General features: G+C 42.9%; 1 protein-coding gene across 1 annotated transcript; it reads left to right on the forward strand.

The window, feature by feature from the left end:
* Positions 1-1,227: 1,227 nt before the first annotated feature.
* On the forward strand, positions 1,228-21,090 carry TSPAN7 (tetraspanin 7). Its single transcript, XM_010188669.1, has 8 exons — positions 1,228-1,263; positions 1,988-2,188; positions 4,324-4,398; positions 5,868-5,963; positions 8,001-8,156; positions 12,410-12,493; positions 19,576-19,648; positions 19,974-21,090. Exons 1-7 carry the CDS (start codon positions 1,228-1,230, stop codon positions 19,642-19,644), a joined length of 717 nt encoding a protein of 238 aa, XP_010186971.1. The 3' UTR covers positions 19,645-19,648; positions 19,974-21,090.
* Positions 21,091-22,237: the final 1,147 nt, after the last annotated feature.

A 22,237-nucleotide genomic window follows, 5' to 3' on the forward strand; every position in this document is an offset into this window, starting at 1 on the left:
AGGGGAAGATAGTGTTGTGTGTGGATGGGACTAAACTCAGCGGAGGTGTTTGATGCCTATGGGTAGGTAAGCTGCGTGGTGACTTTTTTTGACGTTCAGCTGTTAGTTGGTGGGGTACAAGAACAAGGAATCAGCATTTTTCAGGCAGTTGCACTGAAAGATGGACAGGAGCTGGGTTTATTCCTATCGCCACCGTGGGCAGAAGAGCAGAAATCCCTGCTAATCCTGTCCCGAAGGAGTGACAGAAATGTCAATGCCTGCCGTGGCCAGTCGGGGGGAGCAGGGGAGGCTTAGGAAGACAGAGGGACGTGGTGGGTTTCTGAGTGGGAGCCAAGTGTGAGCGTGTCTTCTCTACAGCTAGGGGAGGTTTGGGGGAAGGCAGGGGATGAGCTGGGAAGTGCCAAAATCACCAGATGAGATTATTTTCTCTCCAGTATAGAAATGATAGCCTCTCTCTGAAGACATGCTCATTTGCTTTTGTCTGCGTGGTCCCCACTCCTTCTGTTTCTCTCTTTATTCTCTCCTTTTTTTCGTTTCTTCTTTTTCCCTGCATCCCTCCTCATGTATCTTTCTTCAGAGCATCTGTTTTGTATCGTCCCTCCTCCTGGTATTTTCCTTAGGTGGCTTTGATTATTCAGCAGCTCTGCTGAAGGAGGTTCCCTCTCCACAGAGGGAGAAGTGCTGCACCGGAGCAGCCCTTGCTGCAGCTGCTGCAGACACGTGTCGAGCAGAGGATGGGCTCCTTCGCCTGCTAGTGCTGAGCAGCAGGACAGTGGAAAGGCACAGGGGGAAGGCAGTGACAGGGATGCACCCTCCTTAGTCATTTTAAAGCCAGCCTAGGTAAAAAAGCCAAAAAGCTACTCTTCCTTTTTCCTTCAAGAATTAATTCGCATCAATCCGTATGAAAAGTAGCTGAAAGATCTTAGTCCATAGCTCAGCTGGGATTGCTTAGGTGTCACATAACTGTGAACAAGGATCCCCTCCACAAGCAGCTGCAGGTCAGCCTTGGTGTAATAGCATTAGATTTCAAGATTTTGCAGCAGTATAAAGATGTTCACAAGAGAAAACTTGAAAAACAAACACAAGACTACTGGCAGGACTTTTCTTCTGCTCCTGCCTCCCAGCAGTGGCCTGGAGGAGCTAGTAAGAAATTCTGGGGGAATTGAGGAAGCATTTTCAGAGCTGGCAGTCAGGACTGGCCCTTCGTGTCCCACCTTTGGCCGCACCATGGGAATGAGTTACGTGTGTACAGCCCTGAAGCAGGTGTGTCAACATCAGGCGATGATCAGCAGATGGTGCAGGCATAATCCCTGTTGTGGCCACTGCTCAATGTCGGTGTAGGGCACACCATGGTCTTCCCCTTATGTCCCTGCTGGTGTATGGCAGCCTCTGTTTGTGCATCTCAGGCACTCCCTGGGCACCCCCAGGGCCCACTGGTGTCCTCCCATCCCATGTCATGGGGAAAAGCTTCTGCGCAGCCAGGGGCTCTCTTGCTGTGTAGTCTGGGAAGTCGGGGAAGGCTCATTTGCCAGAGTAATGTAAGGGATGCTCCTGTTCCTGAAGCTTTGGCATTAAGAATGACAGGAAGTCAAGCAGCGGGTTTTTGTGGTTCAGGCAGTTTTTGTGGCAAAACTCAGGAGGTGTGAGGTGGCAGCGATTATTGTTGGTTTTTGGTAAGACTGGTGGAGTTGGTTGCCTCTCTCAATGTGCTGTAGGAGCAGAGAGCCTATTCCTGCAGGGAGTACACTATATCCTCCCTTGGCAGTCATCAGCTTTGCGGTGATTAGTCCTAGATGTTTGTCCTCCAGTGGCAGTCTTAGTGTAACATCTCCAGATGCTGGAATTAATTTTCTCTGTCCATCCCTCTGGAGTTAGTAAAAATCTCGAGGCTTCCTTCTTGCCAACACAACACCACCAATGAATCTCTTCAGGATCACTCTGTACTGAATTGGATACCTGCCCTGGTAGGTCCTGACGGCTTTCTCCTCTTGCTTTGCAGATCACAGGCGTTATCCTTCTCGCAGTCGGCGTCTGGGGCAAGCTCACCCTTGGCACATACATCTCTCTCATTGCTGAGAACTCCACCAATGCCCCCTACGTGCTCATCGGGACGGGTACCACAATCATTGTCTTTGGGCTTTTCGGCTGCTTTGCCACTTGCCGTGGCAGCCCATGGATGCTGAAACTGGTAAGCATGCCAAAGTGCCTTAAGCAAGAGGTTTTGTTGATGTATTGGGATTCTCCCCCCACCCCCTTCCAAGCTTCACCAGATGTTAACTTGGTTTTTTAGGCACATAAGCTGGATTTTATTGATCTTAATGTTCAACATGTGTGTCTTTTGGACAAAGAAAGGGAAAAAATTCTTTGCCAAAACCAGTTGTTGATTGAGTATGAATGAATTTTGCTACCGCATGGCATACAGGCCCATGTGCAGTTAGGAGCAGAGTGAGATGCTGCTGATTAATTACTCTGTGAGTAATTCTACAGTTATTCTGTTTTCTTGCGAGCCAGACAGGTAGGTACATTTACAGTCTTAAAAATGTCCAAAGCATCATAAATGTGACATTCATGTGAAGTATATTTTAAAGGGGTCATTCTAACTCTCTGACATGAAATCTATGGAAAAAATAGTTGGTAACTTCTAAAAGCACACCAGCCTTTCTTCTTCTCCTAACTTTCACTGGAATAAATCAAATCAACGCCAGAAAATGAAGCTCTGTATATGTTTCTCCTCATCTCAAAAGCAGCATGGACTTGAGGTACACTAAGCAGAAGTACAGCAGCTGTCTCTCCAGTTTAGCCTCTCTCTCTAAGTTTCTTTTTATCTGAGTTTTCCAGCCTTAAAATGCAAAATAACTATAGGTTAAATAAACCTATATGATAATGTGTGTTTCTAGGAATATTCAGGAGCAAAATCCTCCATGTGTAATGATTTGAAGAAGGGAAGTAGCACTTGTGATGCACTGAGATAGTGGAAAAGGGCTTGACAGTACAATGCATCTCTTGCTACAATATTTTGGGGCTGATTTTCTAAGGAAATGAGACGATTCTTCTCCAGTTTGAACTGGATTTTTAAAAAGGACTACTTAAAGAGAGTTAATCTCCTCAGCTGGTGGCACAGTAGAGGAGAGGCAGCAGCTGCAGATGGGTCAGCAGGTTCCTAATGCTGGTTTTGGTGCACCACTACTGTGGTGATGTGCTGTCAGGGTGCGTGTAGAGGCTTGTCCAAGTCACCGCAGTGCAGATGGGAAAGGGATAAAGGTGAATGATTATGTAAATCCATAGGAAATCAAGCTCTGCTAGTTGCTCCATAAGTCATGTAACTTTTTTAAAGGTATGCCTTCTACAGTGACGTGCTGTTCCAAGCACATGGCTTCATTTTCATTACATAAATGAAATATTTCAAAACTTTCTTTCTTTTTTTTCCTGAACAGAATACAGACAGTGATTTGACAGCTGCATTAATTGGAGAGAATGGTTTGTCTAGACTTGCCTTGGCTATTGTCCTCCTTTCCTCAACAACCTTCCATTAAAAATAAATTTCCCTCTTTCCACTAAATTTAATTTAAAATGTTTCCTTTTTTAATTAACTGATATTTAGCACATGGAGAAAAAAAGTAATTTTCCCTCCAGAATATTAAGGCCCAACTTCAAATTTTACCATTCCACTTGGCATCTTTTTCTTTACTTTGTTTCTGCTTAGATTTATTTTTAATAGTTTGTTAGTGTCCACAGTGTTTTCAAGGTTTGTTTAACTCTGGATCCAAATGCTGCTTCTAAAGCCAAACACGGGCCTTGGCTCAGCAAAGTATTTGAGGCATCTGTCTAGTATTACTGTGAGAATATTTACAGTGAAGTGAGTGTTTCAGGTCATTCAGTGGAGAAACTTCAGGAATCAGGCAGCAAATCCCAGTCTAGCAGTGAGACAGACAAACACGAAGCAGAATACCTGGAGAAGCCTATTTACTTTAGCAGAGTGCCATGCAAACATAGGGGGTCTGTTTCTATTCCTTATTGCAAGATCAAAACCTGAGTGACTTGGATTCATCTCTAACATGTGAGTGTTTTTTAATTTATATGAGAACACTAAGAAATATGTCAGAAAAGTCAATTATTAGACAATATGTATTATTTGCGAATTGTGTAAACACGTATAATATACTCAGGCAATAACCTGTGTATCACCTCCAAAATAACTTTGGATTGTTAACATCTTTAAAGGATTTTAGAATGGAAAGTTAAGTTTTACGTGGTAACTGGCAGTATCTGCACTGACATAAAAGCCTGCCATGTTCTGACTTCTCTTGCCTCCTTCTTTTTCAGTATGCCATGTTCTTGTCCCTGGTGTTCCTGGCTGAGCTAGTGGCTGGCATTTCAGGGTTTGTGTTTCGCCACGAGGTAGGTGGAAATGTGCTGAGTTTGCGTATGGCAGTGACTCCCTGGGCAGGAGCTGCTGAGATGTTCTCTGGAGCATGGAGAATGTGGAGGTCACTGAGCTTGTCGGCTCCATGCGCATCCTCAGGGATGGAGCTAATGTGCAACAATAACATGTACAGCTCTTAAAAACTGATGCAATTCCAAATGAAGGGATTTAGCCAGAACTCTTGGCCTCGGCTGCCCGATAATTTGCTCTGAAGCTATTATTTTTTGTGTGCCCATCATGTAAGATCTTTTTTATTCTTTTACATGTGCTGAGGGCTGCAAAATAGATTAAATACTTTTCTTAAACACAGCTCCTTCAGCCAGGCAAGTGTTTGTTCATATCAGGCAGAAAGCACTTCTGCATCAGACCAGACTTGATGTTTTGTAAATATTTTTTTTTTTGGAGTGGGAGGGAGTGGGATGGGATTTTGTTTCTATCCTGAGAATAAGGAGAGATTAGAAATAGAGTGAGGTAGGAAACTGGGACAGGAAGAGGCTATAAAAAAGCATGATGGTCTAGATTTGTAGTAGCACTTCTGCTTTATCCACTGTAATCAAGTCTGTCTCTGGCTTTAAGTCCATGGACCTACATGCCCAACCAGGATGACCCAAGAGACCCTCCTCATCTCTTCTCTTTGTATTAGCTGGTTTTCTAGTCTCCTCTTCTGACATGAGATTTCCCTTGCTGTAGTTTTTTCTGGTGTCTATCCTTGCCAGTGGTGGATAGTTTTTAATATGATCCTGAAATACTCGTCTATCTGCTGAGGATCACCATTTCACCTGGCCTAACCTGTGGCAAACTCAGTGTCTGGCTGCTTCTCCCTTTTGGGACAGGCAGTCTCTTGTGAAGGTCACAGCCATGTGGGTTGCCCAAATCATCTGCTACCCAGCCCCCTTGCTACCCAGTCACAGTGCTTTCCCAGTGATGTGCCTGACCTTCTCCAGCTGAGAGACCTTTTGTTCCTTACCCAAACACCTTTGGTGCTGGGGACAAGGGCTGCTGCCTGGGCAGGGGACTCGTATCTTCTTTTGATGCCACTGCCTTCTGCCACCAAGGAGTTTGCACAAGCTTCAGCTCCCATGAGCAGAGAGAAGCACACAGCCTCCTTCAGACTTAGTGCTGGAACAAAGGCATTAAAGGATATCTTTCTTATAGGTTATAGGTCTTAAGTAATTTTCTGTTTTGTTATGTTTTTTAAAATGTAACAGTCTGCTGGGGTAGTTTTTTTTCTGTGTCTGATAGACACCACTTTAAAAATGGCATGAATGACTCCTGACAGTTAAAAGGGAGCTCTGCCTCTCTGAAAACACACTTAAAAATGCATGAGAAGGGCTAGTTTGGGTGCCTTGTTACGTTTGGAAATGCATTTGCTACCTGTGAAAACTGCTTCAGATATTATGCTTTTTGTTGCTCATGTGGGCTGTTTTCTCCCTTGCTCTCATAGATCAAGGATACTTTCCTTAGGACATATACTGAAGCAATCCAGAATTACAACAAGAACGATGAGCGGAGCCATGCGGTGGATAACGTACAGGAAAGTGTGAGTCTAAAATTGGATATTTAAAATTAATAAATAAAAAGAGACAAAGCATAAATTCAAATTTTTATCATAGAATACGAAGTGTGGGTGGCTCAATCTGCAAGCTGTATATTGCAAGCACAATCAGAGGCTGGCAAAACTTATCTGAAGAGAAAGTATTTCAACTGATATGCTTGTCCAAGATGCCAAAGTTTTAAAAAACATGCTATCTAATAAAGACAAGGCCAGCAGGTCCAGGGAGGTGATTATCCCCCTGTACTTGGCACTGGTGGGGCCGCACCTCGAGTACTGTGTTCAGTTCTCCCAGGTGATGGGGGATAGAACAAGGGGAAATGGCACCAAGCTGTGCCAAGGGAGGTTCAGGTTAGAAATAAGGAAGAAGTTCTTTACTGAGAGGGTCGTCAGAAGCTGGAAGAGGCTGCCCAGGGAGGTGGTGGAGTCACCATCCCTGGATGTATTTAAAAAGCGGGTAGATGAGGTACTTAAGGATATGGTTTAGTGGGTAGACAGGAACGGTTGGACATGATGATCTCAGAGGTCTTTTCCAACCAAGCGATTCTGTGATTCTGTGAAGGCCTATCCCACTTGCTTGTTGTTGGTCCCAGATCTTGAATTAGGCTTAGGAGCCAGTTTTATCCCTTAAGGGAATCTGCCAATAGGATTATGAAATGTTGTAAATTTGAACTGGATGATAAAGGATTTTGTAATCTAGCCTTCTGTACCGCTGATGAACTGCAGCAATTCTCTTCACAGCTACAGGGAGAGGCTGGCAAAGGAGACCTACTGAGTTATGGGGAGAAATGGAGACTATTTTCTCCACAGGAAAAAGGGGTGGGCAAATGTGCCGCTGAGGTGGGCAGTGAAAGCTGTTCTCAGTCATGCTGGAGGGGTGGATTAGGTGCTTGGAGGAAGAGCCTTTCTGACCCAAGGTTGCCTTGCGTTCCCCAGGCCATGAGTAAATGCCACAGCATGGCCAAACTAGTCACAGGTGCCATCTACAAGGGGCAAAGCCCACTGACTGCAACAAGAAGACAGCATTTGCATTTAAATCCTGACAGGAAGCTATGCCATAGCAAGAAGCTGTCCTCATAGCTCAGAATATGTTCTATGAGCCAGTTTGATTTTTGTATGATTGTAATTTGCTGAATGGCTGAAATGTTAATGTAATTATATTGATGACTTCTAGATCTCCTTTAGAAATTACAACTGTTACGTAGGAACCCTCAGCATGTTTGAAACTGTGCCTCTTCTCCCAGTTAGCAGATTACTACGCTGACCTAAACTGAATATATTCTGCCATCAAATTTTCTGTATGGATAATATTAGCCCTTAGTTTGAATTACTTATTCCTTGGTATTGGCTAAACTATACAGCATATACTCTTTATCTTTGAGTGACTGTCTTCTAGCTTAGTATCTAGAGCACAAGATCCTTCAAAACTTGCATTTTTGCATAGACACACTCTATGCACATATGGTCTCCTTCTATTCATGGCTCAGTGAATTTTCCTAGAAACTATTTTGGTGAGTTAGAGACTCTTGCTTAACCATAGCAATTTGTACTAGTTTGACCCTATATACATTACATGTAATTCTATGCAATGCTTTGAGTTTTTTAAGGCCATTTTGTGACTGTATTGTGAGGCTCTGTCTTGAATTTCCAGGATCACCTTTACTTGAATAAATAAATAAGCAAACGAGACAAACAAACACAACCCCCATCCCCCCCCCGCCCCGCCCCCAACAGACCTTCAGTTAAAAAAGATGGGTTTATGGCTGGACCTTTGTCAAATGTTAAAAGTAATAACTCTGCTCATAAAATACCTTTTTCTTAGTAGGTTGTCTGCTCCCATCTTCTGTAAATGACATTCCTGATACTTTTGTGATAAACAGTCTGAGTGCTGTTACCTGCTTTTCAGAATTGGAGATAATCTGATTTTATTTGATTATGAGTTTATTATGTGGGCAGTAATGATGCTGTACTAGTTTTAATTCTGGTTGGTTGGTTTGTTTTAAATCTGCCTCTTACTCCTCATAGCTGAGCTGCTGCGGCATTCAAAGCTACACCAACTGGAGCACCAGCCCTTACTTCTTCAAACATGGCATCCCTACAAGCTGTTGCATGAACTCCAGTGACTGCAATACTCAGGATCTGCGCAACATGACCGTGGCTGCCACTAAAGTAAACCAGAAGGTACCAGTAACGTTGTGCCAGAGGCAGTTGTTATGAAGCCATCCAACACACCAGTGGCTCATATGGCTGCTTGCAATTGCATTTCATTCCAAATGGTTGGTTGATAACGTGTGTATTGGGCTGGAGTGATAGTAAAGGATGGGCTTTCCCCTCTCACTTGCTTTCAGATTCTTTAAGCTGGCCTTTCTCAAGTAACCAGGTGCAGTGACATTTGTGGTGAGAAATGAGTGACATTTCTGTCATCCCAAATGGAGAAAACACAGGTGATGGACAGCAAGCGTTGTGGTTGGCTGGTACATTTACCAGGGACTCTTGAGATCTTCAAACATGTGCTGCTGCAAACACAGTGCAGCCAAAGTGACCCCTCCCCTGGGGTCACCTGAAGGAACAGGTTGGGAAAATAGCAAGAAAACGAATACTTGGAGAATAAAAATACAGAAAACACAAAGAACGGGAAGAATAAAGATAAAATAATGCAGCATATATAGCAGACACTGCATTACAGAAATACAACTCAAGTTATTGCTTTAAGTGCTAGTGCAGCATCAATTCTTTCTTGCTTGCTTGAGATTTGCAAAAGAAGCAACAGGCATCTTGTTGGTAAAAGGAATATTGTGGCCACATCATGAGTTGCAGCATAGCTTGGTCAGATTTAAGGATTATTTTATTTTCTGCTTTTGTTTTCAGAGATAAATTTAAAAAAATAAATAAAAGTCCTGAGTGGATAACAGGGGAAATATGGAAATGCCTTTCTGTCATTTGCTTCTACCTTTTCACCTCAGCCACCTGTGAATCAGGAGGTTGGAGTGGTGGCTGAGCACAGCCTGAAACATCTTCCTTTTTAAACCAGTCAAGTGGACAACGTTTTCTAGCATGTATTAAAAAAATAGATAGTAGAGGATTATTTTCCACCAATCTTTTCTTTTCTGGAATAGTTTAATGAGAGCCACTTATTGCAGACATATGTGGAACATTAGTGACATCCATCTATTACGAAAAGTCAGAGTTGGCACCAGCAAGGTAATCTTGTTGGGTTGCATGAGTACGGAGGGTTAGCCACTCCATTCAGTTGCACCTTGTGAACTTGTAGTAACTTTCTGGTTTTGTAGAAGCGGAAAGAACATGAGAGGCAGGATGGGGTGGATCTAGGGGATGTGCAGTACAGCTGGCATCCCCTGGAAACAGAGTGCTTCTGTCCACCTTCCCACAGGAAAGCTTTCTGGTGTGACTGTTACTCTACCAGGAGGTCCCACCTTTCGGAATGACCTTGCTTTCTGAACCTTTCCTGACTGCAGAACTGAGTGAGTGCCATTTGCATTCCCATCACCAGTTTGATGTTTCCCCAAAGTGCCAGGCTTGCTCTGCATGCACAGAGAAATCCCTGTACACTTGCAAGTTCCTCTTGGCAAAGGATGTTTGCAAAATTGTAGGAAACAGCTGAGGAATGAGTGAGCCTGTGCTAGTCCAGGGATAGTAATTCCCTTCCAGCCATGCTCACCCCTAAGCATCTGTCCTGGGAATGCATGAGTTACCTGACAGGAGAGGAATGCTGATTTCTCAGGAAGCAGTTGACTTAATTACTTGATTTAATTACCATGGGGAAGTTTGAAAATCCTGCAACATCTGAAAAATTGTGTCCCATTTTCTGAGATAGCCATTTGTAATCAAAGGTTGCAAAAATTTCTGTTTAGCAGTTGTCAGATCTCAGAGTTGTCCCAAGCATTTGAGCAAGGTGGGATGTTTCTGAAAGGAGCACGAGAATAAAAAAGCAAGCAGGAAAAAATGTTCTGTGGCCCTATGCTTTCATTTCAAATAGGAAGCAAACGTCCTTGCCTCTGACCCAAGTCCCTTGCTCAGCTTGGAAATAAACACTTTGCTCTGTGTATATGTTGGAGAAAAAGGAAAATACATATTATCTGTACTGTGGAAGACCCTTGTTACCAATCTCGTGGATAAGTGGAATATATCTTTTTTGGTGAATCTTGCAAAGTCAGCAATAAGACAAGTTCTCTATGAGCTAGTCTAATTACTAGCAGTTTATGAGGACTAATGATGAATTATCCAAAGAGGATTAAATTAATGATCTGATTGCAGGACTGAAAGACAACATTCCTGGATTTTCTTTGCCAATTCTGCCACTAACTTGCTTAGTGGCCTTGGGTAAATCATTTAGTCTCTCTGTTTCTTCATCCGATGGGACTAATACCTAACTTTAAGAGTTTTCATTAGGATTAGCTAACTAATGTTCATATAGTGTTTTAATCTTCAGAGTTCATTACCAACAAACCTCAAGAACTACTTCTCTCTAAATTCTTAATAAAGGAACAGATGTGTGGTGTGAAAAATGATCAGATACCTGCTAAATTATCCCTTCTGCCCTCTAGATCAGCACCCAGATGTGCGCACACAATGTTCCACATGCTTCTGTACTCTATATGCAACTCTTGGGTGCTTCTTGTACCCTCACTCTGTGCACAGTAAGGACTGAGCAATTAAGGCATATTTATGCAATGTACTTCAGGAAACAGATTATTGTGTTTTGGGAAAACACAGTCTTTAAGTGAGTAGAGCGATCAAAACTCTCTCACTTGCATGTTTTTTTAACGAGATCTTCTGTCTCCCTCAAATTACCATCGCTGTTAGATGTTGCTTGAAGGCTTTTGAACAGGACAGATTTCAGAAGAGCTTGGAGAACATTAAGCCATGTCAGACAGAATGAAAGTGCTGCTTGAGAAATCTAATCTCATTTCATAACATGTAAGATGCACAAAGCTATAGTTGCTTTACATGTTAAATAAGCAAGCTTGAATCTCACGTACTGTACGCTGTTGGAAGATGTAATTAAGGATTAATATGTACACTGAAACATTTCAGAAATGAATTACAGCTCTGCTGGTCCTCAGGTACAATAAGGTTTACCCCTTCATTACTCTCAGGATTAAATAAAATGTTTTCTGATATTATAAAAGAGGTTAAAAAAAAGATACAATTTAGTTCATAAATAGCTTCTCTCTCTCTCTAACAAAAGGTACTGTCCTGTCCTTCTAGTTGTTATTTTTGACAAGCATCTAATGCTCTGAGTTCATGTAAAGGGTTCCTACAGTGTTTGCAGAAGTGAGGGGTGTGTGGATGGAGGTGAAACGTGGAAATATTTCTTTCTTATGGGATAGAAGTTTGAACTGGGAACGGGAACTCACTGTTATTTCTGTTTTTTCCAATTTCTGATAAAGTGGATAAAGTTATAATGTTAAATAAAATGCCTTGGGACTGGCCTTAAGCTGAGAGTGGTGCTGGTTATTTGAGGAAGCATGGCAAAAGGGGCTGAGAGGTGGCTTTGGATTGTGTGGACAGATACTTAGTTATGAAAGAAAACATAGATGTCATCTTTCTTCTTTTCTTCAAGTTTTCCATCACTTGTTTAGATTCATTTAGACATCACAAACTAGGAAAGCTAATTTCAAATGCTTTTTTGAGGGTTAGGGTAGGTGAGGGGAGAAACTTTGTGAAAATTACCATACTGAGGGGTACATCTCAAAAAAGCCAGTCAAAGAGAAGGGCAGAAATGAGTATGAATCTTCTGGCCCCAGTGTGGGCTGTGAATTGAGGCACAAGGAAGCAAGTCAGGACTCCTAAGATAGAGTTTGGGTCTGAGCTACAGAGAGAAAATGGGATTTCAGGAGCAGGACAGGGAATTTTATGTCCAAGAGCAAGTTAATCAAGAAACTTCATAGAAAACCCTTGATAACTTTGTTATATGGCTTAAAGTTATGTACTACTCAATACCTTGCCTGGTGTCCTCTGACAAGCAAAGGCATGCTGAATGCCTCACTGGATGCCTGAAGCATGCTTGTATTAAATATCTGGAGTATCAGGAGATCAGCATTGTTTATTCATTTTTGACACTGGTATTGTATTATAACATTGTATTATAATATTGTTACTGGTTTGGTTTCAGGTCAAAGCTACATTAAAGTTTTTTAAAACAACACAAACTGACTTTCTTCAATTATATAAAATATAAAACTATAAAAATGAGTGCAGCAGCACGTTTAGTTCTTTAAAGTACTGAAATACGTATGTTTCTAAAAAGAACTGGTTTTGCTATCACTTTCCATCATTCATTCAGCATTGCTATTAAATAAAAAGGTGACAAAAATATTGTCTAGCCCAAGTCCACTTTAAATGAGAAATTTTTATGTATTCATTTGTGGTAGGGAAGGTCGATACAAGGAATTATTATGTTTGTTTTCCAGGGCTGTTATGACTTGGTGACCAGTTTTATGGAGACAAATATGGGAATCATAGCTGGAGTGGCTTTTGGGATTGCATTCTCACAGGTAAGTGTGTAAACGCTTCCCCCCATCTTTTTTCCACCCCTCTCTCTTTTTCTTTACCTGGACTTCAAGGAAGGAAGGATTATGGAAGGGACTGAACTCATCATGCTCATTAGTCCTGAGGTCATCTGTTCATTGATTTTCTTTTTTTCAACTTAAATGAAGTTTCTCCTTGGGAATATCAGTTACGGTTGAGCTAATGACTAGCTCAAGGAAAACAACTTGTCCCTCCACTGGGTCAAATAGAGGTTAACCCAATAAAACATTGGCTTAAATGGAGCATAAACAGCTAAGAAGACAAATAGCTTATCCATTGTTTGGATAGGCTTATATCTTCTAAGCACTCTTATTTTTTCTTAAAAGAGTCTAATAAGAGTGGACCTTCATGCCTCCATCCAAAACCTGGAGCCTGGAGGAGGCACTTATTTTTGGTGACCGATTTTTTTTTTTTCCTTTTAGCATTGAACACTGAGCAGAGATCTGCCAAAATCAGATTATTAAACCAACTCCTTGCCTGCACCAAAAGTAGTTTGGCATAGGAGGGACAAGAGGAGAACTAAGAAGGTGTTTGCTGCTCCCTGATATTCAACCTGCCTTTGCCTAGTCAGGAGTTGGGGAAACTAAAGGTGTGGTCAGAATCTTCTGATCAAGAAAGGCCAGGAAAACACCTTCATCTTTCAACATGATGCTCCTTCATACTGGTCACTTCCTGTGTGATGGCCAGGACTCTCCTGGAAACATGCAAAAATGAGAGAGAGGAGAACACGGGAAATGCAAAAGCGCTTGCAGAATGGTTCAGCAAAAAGTCACAGCAATGTGTATGCCTGAACCTCTTCTACCTGAGAGGCAATCTGGTTTCTCTCTCCGGAGAGTACATAGTACAACTGCAAATGTCGTAATCTAAAATAATTGTGCAACTGTCATTTGCTTTATTCACACAATATTAAAAATCTGGGTCCCAAGGCAACACTGAAAATATGAATATGTCTGCTGGATGACTTATGCTTACCCAGTGGCTGCAAAAAATGAGGTGCTAGGAAAAATTATTTGACTTCTCCTTCAAACTCATGAATTCACTTAGCAACTTGTAGGTTTACACTGTGCTGCACTGGAAAGAAGTAATGTGTCGGTGCTATTACTAGTGATGAGCAAGTGAATTAATGGGAGGACTGTGGCTGCCCTCTTGCCCCTGCTGCCCCATATGGTCAGCCCATGCTTGGCTGCATGATGTTTTAGTCACATCTCTCTGAGGTTTAATTTGCTCAGCAGTTACAATGGCCTCCAGGTTCTTCAGAGTAACTGTCCCCAAGCCCTGTGGAAAATGGCCACCATGTCCTCTCGGTCAATGTATGCACAGTCTGAGGGAACCCTGAAACTCTTTGGGCTCAGACCAGCTGACTGCCCTGCCTTGGGCACATCTGGAAACCTGATGCCTTCTAGCCTAGGTGCTAGATGTGAAAAGCCCATGATTTGGCCTATCAGCCTGTTTCATATGGGTGTGATCATTGGTTCATCATACTGCCAGCCACCCAGAACATGTGCATGGGTGTCAGGTCTTTGGGATCCAGAAGTGGTGAAACCACCAGTCTGGAGCTGTTGATGTGTGGGGCAAGGGAAGTTTTGTTATTTTGATTTTTATTTAATAGGCTATTCTAGTTCTTGTTGAATGGTCACGGTTGTCTTGATACTCTTCTCCAACCTTGATTATGGCTTGATTACTGCTATAGGACTCTGAGATTTATTTCAGTTTGGTTTCTAGGCAGCCAAAAGGCTATAAAACATCTCTTAAAACACCTCATGTAAAATTATCCAAAAGAAAAATGGGATTAGTAGAATATTACAGCCCATATGCTGCTGGGGCAAAAGCCTCAGTCAGGACCAGTGCTAAATGAAAGCCTTTAACTGGTGTATCATATGTATGATAGACAAAGCGTCATCTTATCCTCCCTGAAAGTTGTTTGCAGCTGAGAGAGACTGTAGGAAGAGTACAGCTGGAATTTCCCTGAAAGTTGTTTGCAGCTGAAAGAGAGAGAGACTGTAGGAAGAGTACAGCTGGAATTGTTAGTATTTTGGCATGTGCTGAGATGTTTACTTGAGGTCAATGGTGGTTTGTGAGCTCCATACAGGAAGGCGGATGGGCAGCGCCCTGCTGCAAGCTGGGGATGTCGCTCCTCTGTGTATGCGCAAAGCTCTGGCACCCCCAGCAGATACTCAGCTGCTTGGGGTTTTTGCAACTGCATAAAAAAGAGAAGAGAGGGGATGCAGGGGAGAAAAATGCATCTCTCCTGAGGTGTGAGGAGTAGAAGGCAGACAGTTATCATTTACTGCCTAATCTGTTTTGCTGGACCCAATTAGGGACGGTGTTTACAAATTGATTTCAGGTTAAATGTGGCTGGCAGTAGTGCCAGGCAGTGCTCCAGCTGTAGGCGAGGTTTCACTCTTCCTACTGAGAATAGGTTTAATCTAAATAAAAGACAAATTAGATCATGTTGCTCTGCTACGGTAAAGCATGCTCAAGGGCCTTTCTTTCACATGATTTGTTAGGTGTTGACTAGCATGGGGAATGTGCTGATTCCCAGAAATAGGGAAAGTTGATGTAATGGCATTGCACATCTTACAGGCCTGGCACAGACCTCCCAATCAGAGTCAGAGTTTTAAAAAAACTGCTGTGTTGTTGACATTGCCTGCACTGCTCCTCGGGTTTGAAATAATAATAATAAAATACAATTTGATTGTTTTTGGAATCAGATGCCTATGCTGACTTCCAGCTGGAATAATTTCAGTTTAGCAGGTGCTCTTCAGAGCAGCAAGATGATTGCTGTGTTGTGCCCAACAGAGAATAAAATTATGCAAGCAGCATAGACAATGAAGAGTTTTGCCTCAGTAAAACTACAGCTCAGGGCATTGGCTTAAGGGGCACAAGAGGCAGGGTTTGGGGGGCGATTTATAGATTGTGGTTGCAGTAGAGTTCCTGAGTAAGGGAGGCTCAGTGCAGTGTTAAGGACAAATTATTCCTTTTGTACTGAAGGACTGGAAGTCAGGTGCTTTCCACGCGCTTATAGAATGGTTTGGGTTGGAAGGGACCTTAAAGATCATCCAGTCCAACCTTCTGCCATGGGCAGGGCCGCCCCCCACCAGACCAGGTTGCCCAAAGCCCTTTCTAGCCTGGCCTTGAACACTTCCAGGGAGGGGGCATCCACAGCTTCCTTGGGCAACCTGTGCCAGTGTCTCACCACCTTCACGAGTTCTGAGCACACACAGTTCCCATCATTTGAAGATATGTTCTCATGAGGCTACAGTGCCTCATTGAAGCACAGCATCCATCTGCCCTCTTCACTGCTGACCTTAGTGTGAGTAGCTCTGCCTGACTGTGGGTGCAGTCATGGTGCTGCAACTCCTGTCTGAGTGTAGGGAACTTGGCCCTAGCACAGGATTACACCTCTATCACCCCTTGCACCAGGGTTAGGGAGTAGGATCCATATCAGGATCCAATATGTGACTTGAAATCTAATCTAAGATTAATTTTGTTGCTTCTAAATACTAATCACTGTGGATTCAGCATGAAGACAGAACCTGTGTCAGAGACATAGCGTGGCACAGGAGGCTGACTCAGGTAAGCTATTTGTGACATGGAAAATTTACCATCTTCTAAAATAAAGGCAGGGAACCTGGATGCTTGAAAATCTGCATATTGAAAATATGGCAAAGTAAATCACTCAATGAAACAATTATTTCTGATGGATTAAAAAAATCCAGTTATAGCTTACCTGATTCACTGATGAACTCCCAGTCAGTTCAGCACATTTCTATTAAGAGAAATTCTCTCAAAGAATGAGAAATGGTGAAGATACCAAGACCCAAAATAAAATGGAAATTCAAATTGCATTTCAGTTTATCTTCAGTAAAACAAGATGTAATAAATATGTCATGCAGGACAGCTTCCAGTCAAGGTTAACTCCTGCAAAATAACTATATTAAAAAGGCAGTTATCATGCTTGTGATATGATTGCTAGGAAGTTGCTGTGGATGGAGTTCAGTGGTCAGATCTGAGATATGCATAAGATGACTGCTAGAAACCATGGAAATATGAACAATATAATGCACTGCATTCTGCTCTCTGGGATGAGCTTTGGCCAGCAGGATGATAGTAAAGATGACACACCTGAGGGATATGGGTTTTCCAGTGCTGTAAGACAAATAATTTGACAGTATTTTCAAGTTTTCTGTGGCAAGACCAGAAGTACCAAGACAAACTCTCAGCTTTCCGTGTAAAGAGCGCAGAGGACCAAGATAATCTTAGGGGGAAAAAAAGAGAAGAAAGGGGGAAAGAGAGAGAATACAAATGCAGAACCCAGTTTGGCATCTTAGCACTCAAATGTGGGACTATTAAATAAATCAATAAGTGGATAAAAGTTGAGACGGGGCACTTGAGAAGCAGTGGGAGTGAAGGGACATGAATGCAACTTCTAGCAGCTCCTTTCCTTGCGGGGATCCTTTTATGCTGATTCCTCTGGTTTTTCAAAGGAGCGGCAGGGACCTGCTGCACAATGGGATAAGGGGCTTCCTCCAGCCTGAAGAGCAGAGGATGCGAGTGATCAAGCAAATGCAGAGAGCACGGCAGGGTGGAGAGCGCTCATTTGTGGTTCACAGACTGGGAGCCTCTAACCTGGTTTAAATGCAGAGGGCTGTAGTTCTGACTGTAATGAAAGAGCACCGTGAGGAAAATTCAGCAACTTAATACAGTATTACCTCTTCTTGGCCACAGGAGGGACAGTACTCTTGTGGTTAAACGTGGAAATTTCCACACCTTGGAAAATACATGTTTTTATATGTGTTCAAAGTACTTCTAAGATATTTATTATAGCTCTGCTATGTCCTGGTAATAGCTAGAAATGCTCTATAAAATGTGTATGCAGTGCCTCAATATGCATGCCATTATTTTTGAAATACAGAAATTTAATATTACGGTACTGTAAACACTTAAATGCATAAACCAGCATATGGTCAGAGCCAAGAATTAGTAAGCAGACCAAAGATCAGAAAGGCACATTCATGTGTAACCTGCCATTCGTCTTACAAGTGACTTGAGTAAATTAAAACATTGTCATATGTCTGCAAATTCTCCAAAGCTTAAACATGCTGATTAGTAGAGTTACAGCCTGTGTAAAACAGAAGAATTCCTAATTAAAGGTAGCTGGGGAGGTCTGCTACAGCTGAAGGGGGAAAGAAAAGCCCATGGATTCCTATCTGTATGAGCTGCAGCATCTTTCTCCTCATAAACCCTCGTAAACCCTCATAAATATGATCAGCAAATTGTGGCCGGGATCAATGATGGCTGTAATCTGAATGCTTGCAGTGGGAAATAATAGGTACCTCATGGCACGGGCGTTACAAAAAAAAAAAAAGTAAACTTGAATGTACGTGTGTTGTTGGCTATCATAGGATGAGAGAGGAACTGATTTGTGTCTGGGATGGAATTTGCACAGTGAAAATAAATAGGAAGTTGTGTGAAGTTCATCTTAATGAAAAATGCAGTAAGGCAGAGAAGTAACCTCTGAGACCAGCTGAGGAAGGTGAGAAATGTCTGCTTGGAATCAAGTGAGGTTTTCAAAGCTGAGGAGGGTTTTCAGCACCCACATCTCTTTTTGCAACTGAAAATGCAGCCCCTGAACCCTAGTGGCTTACGTTTTATTGCAGGTTGGTCAGGAGGTGTTATCTGGGCGCCACATCTAGTTATAACCAAGGCAGTGTCATCCTTGGTATTTGATGCCAAGATCAGGGGTGTGCGGGTAGGGGACAGTGAGGGTTCAGCCTGCTATTAAAGGTGACTCTCTGCCCTTCTCAGATGCCCAGATCACTTCTGGTGGATACTGAAACAGGAGAGGGAGCAAATTTCTGGCAAATGAAGCGTAGCCTGACCAGGAACATGACATCTTAGAGGCAGAAATCAGTTTATCTGGATTTGAAGTACCCTGGCTTGGTCTTGCTCTGGGCTGATGCCAGCCCAAATCAAGCAATTGGCTGGTAGAGAAGATGTATATTTTGATGATGGTCGCATTAACAGGGAGAGATGACGGTCTAAGGGGAAAGGACACGCAATCCCAAGCATGAAATAGAAGGAGTCAGCCTGGCTGAGCTCTGCTGCTGCCGAAAAGTTGCAGTCCCCCTCCTGAAGCACCACTTCCCACAGAATGTGCTCTGCCCGCAGCAGCAGAAGATGGGCAGGCGTGGTACCCATGGGCAGGGGGGGGCCAGCTGCAGCGGCTGGAAGCGGCTGTGCCAGCCCTGCTCCAAACCAGGTCTGGGGAAGGCTGGTACATCCATAGAGATGGCCCTCTCCCCTCACCCCCCCCCGTAGCCAAGGATGAGCAGTAACAATCTGGATATGCTCGTGAGTTAATTAATTGACCAATCCATATGAGAAAAGTGAGGTTGAATTATTTATAGTATATTAACACTGTTGGCATGTGCAGGAAACGCTAACAAACTGCAATAGGCAAAATGCTGAAATGACTGAGTGCTTATTGACGAGTGGAAGCCAGGGATCTGTTTTCAATAATCTGAGTGACAGCCAAGGGAATAGTGAAAGACTTCTTTTAAAATTTATTTCCAGATTTATTATGCTCATTTCTCCAGTGCTGCATCATTTGTAAAGAAAGCATAACCACACTGGGGCATTAGGAAGCTTTTTCCCAGCCTACTGCTAACAAAGTTAAGGGGGCTGCCAGCTCTCCATGGTGGTGGAGCTTGCGAGTGAAACACAGCTGGTTGTGTCCTGATACCCCCACCAGTTTGCCCAGCCAAGTCTGACTTGGCCAGGCAATGACAACGGGATTGAAAAACAGCAAAAAGGCATGCTGCCTATCAAATAAATATGCTCCAATAACAGTCAAGAGGAATATATGATGGGAGGGATGAGAGATCTTAATGCTGTTTTTCTGATTAGAGTGGTCCTTAAAATAAGGCATAAATTCTGTAGTGCATAACTCCAGAACATGAAATCCTTGCTTACCATGACCTCTCCTTTGCTCTGCATTCATTTAACTTAACTTCTTTTATTCTGCTTCTATTCTTGTCCGGAACAGTTGATTGGGATGCTGCTGGCATGCTGTCTGTCCCGGTTTATTACTGCTAACCAGTACGAGATGGTGTAACAAGGTGAGCTGTCCCTGCTTTCCCTGCAATCTGCTGTATACGCCACAGTGTGTTGTGGCTGTGCTGCTTCTGCCGAAGATAGCAGGCAAGTTTTAGATGCTCAGCATCTTCATTAAGAATTAAGTCTTCCCATGAGAGTCTTTGCTTTGAGATTTTCGTCCCAGTATTCTGTCTGGTGGGGAAAAAGAAAGGGGGAAATGTATTGTTGAATGTTTTGTCATTCCAGTTTCCTTCTTGAAAAGAGAGGGCAAAATACCTGCCATGAATGCTGTTAGCAACAAAAACAACACACCAATGGTTTTTTTGTATCCCCTCTCCTACTCTCCAGTCTTTCAGGAGTGTGAAGTCCAGAGCCTGTCTGAAGATCAGGAGCTGCAGAATTGGAGAAAGACTGAAACGAATGTTATAGCACACACTGTCTCTCGCACGCACGCACACCCACACCCCCACAAGCAAGCACGTGCGCGCACACACTCGCACCCCACCTCCTGAACTCTGTCTCATGCGTAGTGTACCATTCTGTGAAGTACCGCGGTGCCACCAGGAGCAGCCGGGTCCCCCTCGGCCTCTGGACCCTGGCCCCATCCCCGCGGCTCAGTGTAGGACGGCACCGTACGTCTGTTCTTGGTCACACAGTAGTTGCATCGTAAGTTAACAAAGGTAATTCATTAACAGCGTTGATCGGGCTGTGCATGTAGTGACTGGAGGGCATAATTAGCCTTTCACCATGGTTAATAAGTGTTGCACACGTTCATATAAGCCGGTATATGAAATATATATTCTTTTGGTTTTATCTTAATTTCTTGTTTCGTTTATTGCTTTACTAAGGTTTTCATCCTTTCCCCCTTCCCTGCGCCTGCCCCCCCTTCCCCAAAAAACAAAGGAATCAGTAACATAACATAAAGATACTTGAAAATGATGTTAAAATGTTGTGCTTGAAGGGAACCGTTATTCCTGGTGTTCTTCTACATCTTTGATTCTTACTCAGTGTTGTATGCCTAGTGCGTATCCCAGTAGGCTTTGTCTAGTGCATTTTGCCTCTGAACCTGATCCTGTGTAATACTGTTATTAAGCTGTGTTGTTGCTTACTGTGAAGGCAGGAATTTTGCTTCCTTTATTTTTATTAGGTAGTTATGAACTAATTGAACTGTGCTGTACTGCGGCCTTCATACTTTTTTCCTGTTATTTCTTTTTCTTTTTTTTTGCATTGAGGTTGCAGCCACCAAGTACATTGTTGAATCAAATCGAAAATAAAAAAACACACACACAAAAAATCACAAAAAAACAGGCATATGAAATATTTTTGGGGGAAAGCAAAAGTTTAAAACCTTTTTAAAAAAATAAGACTTTTTTAATAATGCCTCTGTCTAGCATGCCAACGAGAATGCATTGATATTGTGAGTATTTGTGATATACGTATTAATAAATGGAACCATTACAGATTTCTAGCTGCTTCCTTTTCGTTCTTTGGTCATAACAAAACTCTTCTGAAGGGAGAAGTGAACTTGAAACACAAGTGCACAGCTTGGAGTGACATGTCTTTGTGCACGTTTTAACAACTAGCTTGCTTGTGACAGAGAAATGTTACTACCCTGGAAAAAAAAAATTAAAAGAGAAAAAGCTGGAATTGTTTCAAAACTCCAAGAAAAACCTTCCACAGCTGGTTTCACCACGTGACAAATGCATACCCTCTGCTTTGCAATTTTTCTTCTTGTGACTGAAAACGATCTGCAGTGTTTAATTATCCCGTCCTTAGCCTGCGCATGATTTCAGCATTAAGCATTTCTCTCTGATTCTAGTGAGGGTGGGGAGAAGAGAGATTTGGAGTTGAGAGGGGTGAGTAATAGCCATCTTTACCTCCTTCATGGAAAGGCAGGCATTTATCTTTTTCTTATTTGAATACGTGAAGTTTTAAAGTTGTGATGGAAAGCCCATGAAAGTTTAAACTTGGAAGTTTTGGACTGAGCCCTTACATTGGCAACATGAATAGAGAAGAAGACTTGAGGAGGGAAGGAAAACAGAGATTTGTAAATAAGGAAAGATGAAGCTGATCCACAAATTTAAGTCTGCCCTCGGTAAAGCATCTACTGTGAGGGAACAAGTCATCTTTAAATGCAGAGACTGCCAACACAGGTCCTGCATAAATGCTGGGCAGTTTTGGCAGTTTTGTCCCCGTGCTGAGGACAAAGCCACTTGGCGCAGGTCGCAGCACTCACATTTGCAGTCCCTTCTGTGGGCTCAAAAACAGTCGCAGCCACTTGCTCGGTTGCTGGGGCTACACGATGCTGGAGCGATGCCCTTCTCCTGCAGGCACAGGAAGTTTGGGGGGGGATGTTTTTCCACACCAGAAAGAATTGGCCCACCAGCTGCCCCAGTTTCCCTCCTCTATTCATCCTAGGTCAGGTCTCCCCCTGGCCCCTGGATGGGAGGAAGCGGGGCGAGGCTGCCACCTCCTCCCTCAGAAGCCACCAGCAACTTTCCGGAGTGGAAAAGCACCAGACTCTCCTCCTATTTCTTTCCTTTTTTTTTTTTTAATTTTTCATTATTTTTTTTCCTGAAAGAAAGCGTTGTTTGTGCCAATTGCTGTTTCTT

Source organism: Mesitornis unicolor, unplaced genomic scaffold (genome assembly GCF_000695765.1).
Source record: "Mesitornis unicolor isolate BGI_N332 unplaced genomic scaffold, ASM69576v1 scaffold2417, whole genome shotgun sequence".
Taxonomy (NCBI): domain Eukaryota; kingdom Metazoa; phylum Chordata; class Aves; order Mesitornithiformes; family Mesitornithidae; genus Mesitornis; species Mesitornis unicolor.